Source organism: Diabrotica virgifera, chromosome 4 (genome assembly GCF_917563875.1).
Source record: "Diabrotica virgifera virgifera chromosome 4, PGI_DIABVI_V3a".
NCBI classification, from domain to species: Eukaryota; Metazoa; Arthropoda; class Insecta; order Coleoptera; family Chrysomelidae; genus Diabrotica; species Diabrotica virgifera.
This window is the reverse complement of record NC_065446.1, coordinates 93,239,620-93,252,443: the sequence shown is the minus strand read 5'-3', so window position 1 is coordinate 93,252,443 and position 12,824 is coordinate 93,239,620. Positions and strand designations below refer to the sequence as shown.

Sequence of the window (12,824 nt, the reverse complement as noted above, 5' to 3'; positions counted from 1 at the left end):
TAGATATATGAACTCTTTGACGGCTTCGAAGTTTTGGTCATTGATGATTAGATCTTCGTCAACATTTCCAGCTCTTGTGTTTGAGTTAGTCGCCATGAATTTTGTTTTATTTTGATTTATATGTAACCCCATTCGTTCTGCTGTTGCTACTAGCTCAATTAGGATTTCCGCAGTTCTCGCTCTGGTTCTTGTTATAACGTCCACGTCGTCTGCATATGCTAGAATTTGGACAGATCTATTGAATATTGTTCCCCTGCTATCTATATTAGCGTCTCGTACGACTTTTTCTAATGCTAGATTAAAAAGTTGACACGCCAGCGCATCTCCCTGCCTTAACCCCCTATGTATTTCAAATGTATCTAATTCTTAGAGAATACAAAAAATATATCTTTTTATTTATGCACGTACACTAATATTATAGAGGGCGCCAAAGTCGAGGCCTCGAAAAAAAGTAGTTCTGATGGCGGACAGTTAATCTCAGGATTGGGATCTATGAAACAAAAAAATCATACGGCATTTGAAAAAGAAAGATTTCTTACGTGACAATTTACCACCGTTAGTGAAAAATTCTGCAAAAAATAGATTTTACGGAAATTTGAAAAATTTTTGTGAAAAAATCACCGGTTTTACTTTAGTTTTTCATAGTTAAAAAATATTTTATTTTTGTTTTTTGGTCAAATTGAGGTAAATTGTAACGTAAGAAACCTTCCTTTTTCAAACGCAGTATGATTTTTTTGTTTCAGATATCCCAATCCTGAGATTAACTGTCCGCCATCATTTTTCGAGGCCTCGACTTTTGCGCCCTCTACAATATTAGTGTACGTGCATAAATGAAAAAAGATATATTTTTTGTACTCTCTAAGAGTTAGATATGTAAAAAGTTTTAGGTTCATTTTTAGTGAAGGTTCTGAGAAAAAAATTCTTGAAAAAAATTATTATTTTTGATCTTTTAAGTGTACTAGTACCTTAAGACTGTATGTCAATTATTTGTCCAATTGTTACATATGGGAGTGAAACATAGACTCTACATCAGCGGGAAAAAATAAGCTGCTGGTGTTTGAAAGGAAAGTTCTCAGAATGATATTTGGCCTTCGAAGAAATGCGTTGACAGGAGAGTGGAGAATGAGACACAATGCTGAATTGGTGACTCTGTATGGTATTGTACCCTCCGAGATCCCTGGAAAAAATTTACACCCAAAATAACAAAATTCAGTTTGGCAACACTGTGTGAATGTTGATAGTAACAAGATAAACAGAACTGTAATTTAGTCCAGACAAATTAATATATTTTTGTGCCAACAAAAATGAGACTTTTCAACCAAATAATGTTTCACATATGATGTGCAAAATAATTTTGAATTGGTTTCTGGTTGCTTGCTTTTTTTGTCATTAAAGTAGAAAATTTATTCTTTATAATAATTATCATCCAGTTCTCCTCTTATTATTTTCACTGTACTAATATCCCTCAACTCATTTACAATGATTAATGCCATGATTAAAACATTTTATCTTCTGGAGTGTCTGACACATAATATCTTATTTCATTGATAAAATGCACAGTCCCACTGATTTCCACTTGAAACCATACTGAAAACACCATAAGAGATATAAAAGCTAAGATAAGATGAGCATGTGGCAAGATCAGAGGAAGACAGTGTGTTAGGCCCCTATTATATTAGGCAACTGGTGACGCCACCAAGTTGCTCCACCAGTGACTCATGACGTCACGGGGTATTTAAGTAAATGAGACCTATTAGGAAATTGTTGTCGATCTGGTGGCCGAACCAGTCCACTAGCCGGGGCATTATGTTATATGAACCCTATTAGACTGAGCAACTGGTGTCTGCCACCACTAGTTCATTTGTATTGTAATTGAGTGCTTCGTATTTCTTTTCTATTAACTTCTATATTTTCTATTAACAAGCGTATATTTTTCTAAAACCTTTTTTGTTGAGTTATAAATATGCTATATTAAAAAGTTCTTCTCGCAGATTTAGCCGTTAATTGTTTATTCATTGCTTAAACAATAAAAGCTCTTTTTATATTTTAGAAATATCGGTGAATTCATCACTTTACCATGATCAAAAATGTTTCTATTTTGTTTTTGATTATGCTAAATCCGAATGTGACGTTAATTGGAAAATTTTAAAAAAAATTGAGCTTTTATATATAGGTACAGTATGTCTGCGTAACTTAGAACCACATTTTTTCTTTGGAAACTTTTTTCCAAAAAATTGAGCTTTTATATATAGGTACAGTATGTCTGCGTAACTTGGAACCACATTTTTTTCTTTGGAAACTTTTTTCTTATCAATTTTACGAAAAAAAAAATATTCTTTATAAAATGCTCTGCATAGTCTATGACAGTCTATGTTATACGAGGCATGTCAAAAAAATTATATGTAAAGTACCTTTAGATTTCACAACATCGAAAATTGTTATTATGAAAAGTTGTTAAGAATTAAAAAAACTATGTTTTGATACGAATTAATTTTATTACATCATTCTAATTGAAAAAAAATGCAATTTTTTTTTTAATTTCGAATACCCAACATCATTTTATTACAAATAGGGTAAAACGCCAGTTATTGGACACGAGACAGTTATTGGACATTACAGTGTTAACTTACGATTATAAGATTTCTGCAAGTGCTAACAAGAGTATATTTCACTAGGTGGCACTACTCGCTTCTATATTACGTACATTCTTATGTCTATGTTCTGCCTTTAACGGGTTCTGTGATTTTGGCGGTAAATATTTTTAGGTTATGTGAGTGAAGTGACATTTAAGCATTGTGTTAAGCATCTGCTCTGACTTTTTTTTCAAAACTACGTGTTATTTTTAAGGTAAGATTGTATTTTTATTTAAAAGCGTGTAGTTAGGACACTTATAGTCCCTAAGGTAGATCGCGTACAGTAATAGGGATTTTAATTTGGATTTAATTACGCCTGTCCAATAACTAAACTAGAAAACTTGCTGAATTCTATTATGGGACACCTGTCCAATCACTAGATAACTATACTTACCACATATTTCTACAATTTTCAACGTGTTTATGTATAATTAACTGGAGATAGCAGTAAAATTAATTTAGTAATCGATTTGACAGTTATTGGACAGCTGTCCAATAACTAAATTTGACCGTCCAATTACTAAATTGATTTTTTAGGATTGTAGTAAAATGCCTAAACTTAGAAAATACGATAAGAATAAACTTATAGAAGCTGTTAAGGATGTCCAAAATGGCACTGAATCGTATAGAACAGCTGAAAAAAAATATGGAATTCCGAAGTCCACTATAGAATTTAAATTAAAACATCCGGAACATAAAGATACACTTGGACCGTCTCCTATTTTAACTTGCGAGGAGGAGAATACTCTGGTTAGGTACGTTCATTAAATTTATCTTAATCCATAGCATTATTTGATTTTACATTCAATATTCCAGATGGATACAAGAAACCGCTTCAAAAGGTTTCCCCAAAAAGGCTAACGATTAAAAAAGCAGCGTGCAAAAATTTTTAACCAAAAATCCTCGCCCCAATAACTTTAAAGATAATCGACCTGGAGATGGATGGTTAAAAGTCAGTCGCCAAAAAAATGTATTTTAATCGGTATTTATCGTTTGATTTTTTTAGGGATTTTTGAAGCGACATCCAGAGGTTTCTAAAAGGACAAGTGAAGGTGTAACGGCAGCTAGCGCTTGTGTATCTGAACGAGACATCAAAAACTGGTTTAAAAATATTGAAACCTATGTCAAAGAAAAACATCTAGAAGAAGTTCTAACTGATCCATCAAGAATTTTTAATGGAGATGAGTCAGGATTTCAAATATGTCCATCTACTGGTAAAGTATTTGCTATGAAAGGTTCAAAAAATGTTTATAATGTTGAAAAAAGCTGTTCAAAAGAAAACGTCACTGTGATGTTTACGTTTTCAGCAGAAGGTAAAATTTGCCTGCCTATGGTTATTTATCCTTATCAACGTATTCCAGAAAAAGTTGCTAAAGGCATTAATCCTAAATGGGGTGTGGGCAGAAGCGATAATGGTTGGATGACGACAGAGACATTCTATCAGTATATTGCGAATGTTTTTTACCCCCACCTAATTGAAAATAATATTAAGCTTCCAGTTATTCTTTTTGTGGATGGGCACAAGAGTCACTTAAGTTACCAATTAAGTCTATTGTGTAATGAACTGCAAATTGAAGTAATTGCACTTTATCCTAACGCCACAAGGATTTTACAACCATGTGACGTCTCTATTTTCCGTCCACTAAAAGAAGCTTGGCGGCAGTCAGTAAGAGAATGGGAAGAACAGCATCCAGGAGGGGTAGTCAATAAGGTTGTATTTGCTTCTATATTGGAGCAAGCTACAAAAAAAAGTTGTAAAACTGAAACAGTAGTAAATGGTTTCAAGGTTTGCGGATTGTTTCCATTTAAAGCAGATGCTATTGACTACACAAAATGTTTAGGTAAAGAAGTAGTAAAAAATTTAATCATTTCGGATCATCAAAAGAAACCCAAGATGGACTATAATACTTTCGTAAATATCTTAGGTCCTGAAAAGGTTCATAGCTTAGAGAATTTAAAAGAAAATCCAAAGAATAATCTACCTAGCGACGATAATTTGAATTTGTTGTTCAAAATCTGGAATTTTTTTGAACATGATCCAAAACATTCTGATAACCAAATGGTTCTAAAAAATAGAGACACAAACATTAATATTATTCAAAATATAGCTATCACATCTCCGGTTAAAAATACTGAAATAAAAACATCAGAAAAAAGTGGTATTGAAAATGTAAATATTTCTGAGAGTAATAGTACCAATGATATCCATATTCAACAATATAAAACTAATGTTTATGACTTACCCTCTACAAGTAAAATTATTGTTAAACACGAATTGTTGGGCAATTTTTTAACTTCTCCTACTGTACCGGAAAGAAAAAATAAACGTAACACGGAAAGACTTCCTTTTGCTATTACATCTGCACGATATCAAGAAATGTTACGAAAAAAGGAGGAGTTAAAAGAAGAGCAGGAAAAACAAAAACAAGAAAGGAAACGGAAAAGAGAAGAAAAATTAACCAAAAACCAGTGTAGCAACAAAAAGAATTCAAAAAAAGTTTATTATCACGAATGTTGTATTCCTGTTAAGCATAGACAGCATATACCTAACGATGGTGATCTATTTATATGTCACAACTGCTTCAATCTGCAGGATAGTGATTCCGATGCTAATAACAGTAACCAAGACAGTGAGGATGAAGATATTGACGAACTTTTCACTCAATACAAAGAAGCACAGAAGCAATTATAAAATTTAATTGTGTCAACAACTGTACATAATAGGTACCGCACAGAAATTTTGGTTTTTCTTGTAATTTTCATTTATTTTTAGGTTTGTATTGTGTTAAAGCAGTTGTCCAATAACTAATTTTGAGTGTCCTGTAACTAAATAAACTGTCCAATAACTATAATTTTTGTAACTATTTTTAATAAATATATATTGACAGAAAAGATTTAACCCTTTCTTTAAATCCTTTTAGCCATATTGTAATAAACTGTTTAGACTACGTTTTGTATAAATTTCAATTCAATCTGCAGAGAACAATGTGAATTACGAATTTTTAAAGTTGAAATTTTCTTAAGTGTCCAATAACTGTATGGTTTACCCTATCTATATAACAAAGTATATTATTAATTTTACGAAAAAAGTTATTTTTTACAAAAAGCTTTATATGGTCTAAAATCTAAGATTCAATCATAATAATATATAAACTTTTATCAATTCTATACGAGATATGTTAAAAAATATGAATTTCGTCCAAGAGTAAAGTACCTTTACAGTTCACAATATTTCAATTAGAAGAATGTAATTGCATATTCAAACATAGCTTTTAATTCCGAACAACTTTTTATAAAACATTTTTCGATATTGTTTAATATAAGGATACTTTACTCTTGAGCGAAATTCATCTTTTTTGACATACCTTGTATAAAATTCACAAAATTTGAATCTGATGGTTGCATCTTATATTTTATACTATTAAGAGCATTTTATGAAGAATAACTTTTTTTCGTAAAATTTATAACAAACAAGTTTCCAATTGCATTTGATTATCTTTCCAATTCCAATTCATTTTATTATTTTTGCTGGTGGCTATTCTCGGCCACCAGTTGCCTGTGCTGACAATTTGGTGGGCCCACTAGTTGCGCCACCAGTTACCTAGACTAATAGAGCCCTTAAAGACAGTGCTTTTTGAGAGACAGTAGAAGATCAGTAGTTTGTCCCAGAAAAGGATGGAAAGATGATGAAGGATTGAAGTATTCTGAATTAGTAAAGGCTGCTTGTAGAATTATTTGCAGATTTGAAACAAGGATGTGAACCATTTTATTTCATTTTAAAGTTCCTGTAGTCCAAACAGTATGAGACAAATTAAATACCTTTTTTACACTTTAAATAATTGTTTAATTGCGGCTCGCGAAAAATTTCAGATTTTGAAAAATGGCTTGATTATTATGGAGCTTGGCCACCCCTGATAATATAGTAGGAAGGTTGAATCCTCTATTATTACAAAAAATTGCTCAATTATTAATTATATTTAGGTACAATAACAGCTGGGTTTCCACAGCCTCTTTTTTGCAATGTAATGTTTGAAAGGGTTTATCTATAATCAAAAAGAAGGCCTAAAGAAATCAACTGAGACAGTGGGTAATAGGAACAGGATATTCTAGAATAATTAAAGATAAGTTTATTCATTGTTCTATTCCATTCAATAATGAATAAACAAATATTAACTAATAAAGTGAATGGAAAAATACCACGTCTTGTATTGGCATATCCAGTCGACCAAATACTTTATGAACATACGAAAGTTGTAATGTAACTGCACATCCGTTGGTCCTGACTATTAAATCCCTAGATATGAAAAAAGCCAACAATTCTATAAAAAGATAAAGCTATTCTACGCGTTAATATATTCCAAAATAATCTATTTTCTACACCTTAAAAACGTGACGATAGTGTTTACAAAAACCCAAGGTTAATTTTAGAAATTCGGTAAAAAAAAATGTCGGAAAACTTTTCACTTACGATGTACTACTCATTATAGCAGGCATTGCTTCGTCACTATTACCACTACTTTCAGTACTTGAATCAAAACTAAAAGCCTCAGAGGCACTAATAAACATAATTAAAAAATCAAAAAATGATCTCGCACGAAGACTTGCTTATCAATGTCGAAATATTTTCTGGTTCACGGGTTCTTTCATCACCCCAAGATAACAGATAATTGTTGACAACTGACAGTGTATTGACGTTTTCCTGTTACAGCTGTTTACGTCATCAATATATTGCGGACTTGTACCATAAAACCATTCAGTTACTCTGAACTTTATTTTTTAAATTCATTATCTTATAATTCATAAAATAAGCATCGATACGAGGGGAATTCCATTAAAAATAACTAATTGAAAATTAATACATAATTTAATTTCGAATTTTCTAAAAACTTAAGATATCACTATCACTAAAAATGCAATTAGAATTATTATTATAATTATAGGTAATATTTATAATTGAAAAAAAAATTTATTCATTGAAATGGTTATTCATTTTTGAAATTGAAAATGGTTATTCGTTTTTGATTTATATGTTTACTCCGATTGGAGTACGAAGGGAACCATTCTCGTTGGAACTTTACCGCGCTGAGCAGATGGGACGTGAAATATATATTGTAAAATTCCCTCATCTTTCTTAGTCTCAGCATCCGTTATGGCTTGCAAATTGTAGAAACCTCGGAAGTGTTACCAGAGAAGGTTCCCATTGTTTTCGGTCTGGTAGGGTGTAGAATAACATTTTTGGATGTTGTTTTATGTGCTATTAGATTGAAAACTTAGTTTTTTGATAGCAGTTGCCGCTAGGGCGTCCCTGCCATTTCGTTCGTTGCAATCTGTGACTGCACGTCGGGGTTTGTCCTAGTTGGGTCAGAGAGAGCAGCATATGTGCCTCCTGATGAGAGACTATAATAAGTTTCGAAACCGGTGGAGGTGCTTGCTGCACTCTCTGATTGAACTGGAATAATGATGCGGCTGTAGTTTCGTGTTGCAACGAAATTGAAAATGGTTATTCATTTTTTATTTACATGTTTACTCCGATTGGAGTACGAAGGGAACCATTCTCGTTGGAACTTTACCGCGCTGAGCAGATGGGACGTGAATTATATATTGTAAAATTCCCTCATATCTTCCTTAGTCTCAGCATCCGTTATGGCTTGCAAATTGTAGAAGCCTCGGAAGTGTTACCAGAGAAGGTTGCTATTGTTTTCGGTCTGGTAGGGTGTAGAATAACTTTTTTGGATGTTGTTTTTATGTTCTATTAGATTGAAAACTTAGTTTTTTGATAGCAGTTGCCGCTAGGGCATCCCTGCCATTTCGTTCGTTGCAATCCGTGACTGCACGCCGAGGTTTATCCTAGTTGGGTCAGAGAGAGCAGCATATGTGCCTCCTGATGAGAGACTAATAAGTTTCGAAACCGGTGGAGGTGCTTGCTGCACTCTCTGATTGAACTGGAATAATGATGGGGCTGTAGTTTCGTGTTGCAACGAAATTGAAAATGGTTATTCATTTTTGACTTATAATTGAATTTATCAAATCTGTTATTAGTGTTATTCTTAGGGCCGATACTTATTTCTGTCCCGATTAAACCCCCGATAAAGTACCGGCCCTTAAGCCGGCTACACACTTGCCTGTAAACGAGGAAAGTAGCTAGCATGCCAGTAGCTGGCATAAGCCAGTGACTGGCATGCACAAAACACATTTGCGAGTAATTAGCATGCCAGTAGCTCCCATGCCTTTATTGACAAGGCGAAAAAATAGTAAATATGGTAGATTTTTACACATATTAAGTAACCAATCGAGTGGTTTTCACTTTCATGCGTTAAGTATTTGTTTCGTATTAAAAGTTTTTGAGTTTCCAACAAAACTCGATCCATGGAAGGTATTCGGTGTGAATTAAACAAGCAACTTTTGCTTATGGTCACGGATAATTATTGTTAGAAATTTAATAATAATGAATCCGACCCATTTATTCCTCTTGAATTTTGGTGTCAGCATTGCCAACGGCTATTTTATTTTTATATTAATTCCAAAGACACTCTAATTTTCTGTAAATAAAAATGAATCTGATAGTTTTTTCATCAACCCAACGAAACATTTTTAAATTAACAAGTTTAAAAATCTCTGCTAGCTGCTGGCATGCCCGTAGCGGTAGCGCGCGTTCAACATGCCAGTGACACTCCCGACGCATACGCCCTCTTGCATCTCACAGCACGCTACTAAAGCAACACAGCAGAACCCCTCACGTTAAAGGATCCCCCAAACCAACGCGAAACTTTCGCAACCGCAACCTACGCGGAATCGCGGCGAATCGATAGACACGGCGGATTATGAACGTGTTCACACCACTTAGCGCGGAATCCGCAACGGTCGCGGCAGAACAGCGTTCCTTTCATGAAACGCTGCATGCACGGTTTTTTCCGCTACCGTTGTAGTTTCGCGTGTTTTAAAATGGTTGTTACAGAAAAATTCATTGAAATTGTTAAACAATATCCTATAATATATGATTTAACGGACGAAGATTATAAAAATATAAGAAAAAAGGTAAAGTCTGGAATAGTATAGGGTCAGAATTAGGAGAAAATGATAAGTTTTCATTATACATATATATAATATATATTATTATTAATTTGCTTGCATAGAGATTACGCCCACTTAAAAATTTGGTCATTTTTGATGTCTTGTATTTCCTAAACCTGTTGGCCGGTTTAAAAATATAATTTGTTTACATTTGTATGGCGAATAGTCGCGTCGGCTTTCGCGTCAATATGGGGGCCGTTGTCCGCTACCGCTCCGCCTGCGAATGTTCCGCTACGGAAAATTCGCGTCGCAAAACTTTCGCGTCGGTTTGGGGGATCCTTATACGGAACTTGCATTGCTATGTGGGGGTGTGCTGTGGAAATCAAGAAAGATCAAATTCTTTGCGAGTATCCATAGATAAGGGGGTGGGGCGAGTATCTAGCATGCCAGTTAACGTCACGTTAACGTACACAATGGACATCCTAAGTCTTGACGTCACAAAATTGGGAGGAGCTTATATTTGGCTCCAAACAACTTTGTTTATAATGTTAAACACTCATAAGGCATTTTTAATTTATTGTTTACGTGGTTTGTGTGACAAAATAAGACTTTTCATTTAGGTATTTAGGTAAAGAAACGTGCCAATTAAGAGATTTTTATTCGTTTTGGCCCAGGTGAGTTAATTTAATGCAATGATTAGAACGTAAACAGTGTTGAGGTTATGTTTATTTTCAATCACTAAGGAATAAAAACCACCTGAGCAAAAACGAATAAAAATCTCTTAATTAACACGTTTCTTTAACGAAATACGTAAATGAAGTCTTATTTTGCCACACGAAGCACATAAATGAAAAATTCCTTATGACCATTTAACGTTACAATCAAAATTGTTTGGAGCCAATATAAGCTCCTCCCAATTTTGTGACATCAGACTTAGGCTGTCCATTGCCATTGCCAGTTTGGGGACAGTAGCTTGTGCTCATGGGCGCCCATATAAACATTTTCAGGGGGGGCAGACGTGAAGATTTTGCACATTACATTTTGTACACTATGGATAACAATATATAGTTTAAAGCACCCGAAAAGCTAGGGGGGCAAGGCCCCCCTGCCCATGGGCATGGGCGCCTATGTGTGCTTGCTAGGTACTGGTATGCCAGTGTGCTAGTAACATAGGCATGTGTATCTCCGGCTTAAATCTCCTTTCTATTTTGTCTATCTGATCAATACGCCAGTCAATGGGAGCAGGAATAGGATATCACCTCCGAATTCTATCCTACTGCATGGATTTTAATGAAATTATGGGCCTAGCCTCTACTTATCTCCTAATTCAAAGTCTACCCTATGCCGATGTGTGCTTTTATCTTGGGGGTGGTTCCCACCCCTTCTTAGGAGTAGAAAAATTTTTGGTTAAAATTACCACGGAATTCGCCAGAGAACCTAATTCCAAGCAAAAACTGTTCTGTAATTTTTTTTGAAAACTCAATACTTTTTGAGATATTCGTGGTTGAAAATTGGCCATTTTCATTGAAACAATAGGTACCTTTTCGAACGGTTTTTGCGAATACCTTAAAAACTATGCATCTACAGTAGAACCCCGAAAATCAGAAACTAATTGGGGGGACAGCCTGTTTGCATTCCGAAAAGTTCGGATTATCCGAAAGTTAGCCTAACTAGCAATTTAAAGCTTTCATTGTCGTTGATTCGCAAAACGTTCTCGTAAGACTGGACAATATTTTTGGACTCAAGTTGACTACGAGAGAATCGAAGTAAGTTTATGTTTAACCTTTATAAGTAAGTCTGGCTAATTGGTTTATGCCAAAGCCAATTCTAAATAATAAAAGACCTTTATAAGCACTACATATTAAAGTACGTCTTCATTTTTAACAAATTTTAAATGCCAAAGTTCTATTAATCCTACATTGTTCAATTTTTCTGGTTTTACTCTGTATAATAAACATGTTTTTAAGTTTTTGTCTTGAATTTTTAAATTTTTTTCACTTTCCGTTGGTTCGGTTTTGCCGAACGTTCGGATTAGCGGGGTTCTACTGTATTTAAAAAAAGAATGTGTATGTACTTTGTGCGCACGTAAGAAGTTATACTTCTATTATATGATTTCTTAAAAATAAATATACTTTAAACAGTTTGTTTTAATTTTTTTTAAACACCAAACTAATTTTGTGCTTACCGCTTTCAAAAAAATAAAAAAAAAGTACAGGATTGCTCCGGATTCGAACTTAAGACCTCTCGATCTCTGGCCGAATGCTATACCAAATACGCTACGAGGACTATGTCTTGTATCGGTTAGGACGTACCTAATAGTGATGTAACGAATATTCGTATTCGCATTCGCATTCGCGAATATTCGCACGTTTTTGCATATTCGAATTCGCTTCCGCATTCGCGAAATTTGTGCGAATGTTTTGCGAATATAAAAACCAGAAAGAAAAAAATTTTTAAGATAATATTAGGTTAATAAAATCAAAATCTATTCACTTCTCATCTTTTTTTATTAAGAAAAGGTAACTTAACCTCAAACATGCAGCTACTCTCAAATGGAAATATGCAGGACACAACAGCAGACAAAGAGACGGAAGGTGGAATGAAGCGATAACTCACTGGAGACCTTGAGACTACAAAAGAGGAAGGGGCAGACCACAGACGAGATGGTCGAATGACCTAAAAAGATACGCAGGGACCAGATCGATAGCATTAGCACTGAACCAAGAAGAGTGGAAAAATAAGGGGGAGGCCTACGTTCAACTTTGGACAAATGAAGGGCAATAGATAGATAGAACTTAACCTTGTATCCTAATCACATTATCAGCCTTCACTTTTTTTATTATTTGGTATTATGTAATAAAGCTTAAGATTCAGATTGATTTACACTTAATATCAATTACCTTTTCATTAAAAATTTAGGAAACATTACAAAAATAGAAACAAATTAAAAAAAACTGAATATTCGCATTCGCATTCGCGAATGTCGGTAGCTGATATTCGCATTCGCATTCGTATTCGCGAATGTTCAAAAAATGACATTCGTTACATCACTAGTACCTAATGACAATTCACGGTAACAAACGGACAAGGTGAAGTATAATAAATATACAATAAAATGTTTTAATAATACTCATCTTACTCCTGAGGAAGACAAATCCAAAGACACAAAAATTATAATAA

The 12,824-nt window shown here is 34.0% G+C and overlaps 1 protein-coding gene across 1 annotated transcript in view; it reads right to left on the bottom strand.

Moving 5' to 3' along the window:
- Positions 1 to 7,314, bottom strand: part of LOC126883072 (ornithine decarboxylase antizyme 1) — a 60,343-nt gene extending 53,029 nt beyond the window's left edge. The window contains 1 exon segment of the mRNA XM_050648290.1: positions 7,102 to 7,314. Within this exon segment, the coding sequence (XP_050504247.1) occupies positions 7,102 to 7,199 (98 nt within the window). The 5' untranslated portion in view covers positions 7,200 to 7,314.
- Positions 7,315 to 12,824: the final 5,510 nt, after the last annotated feature.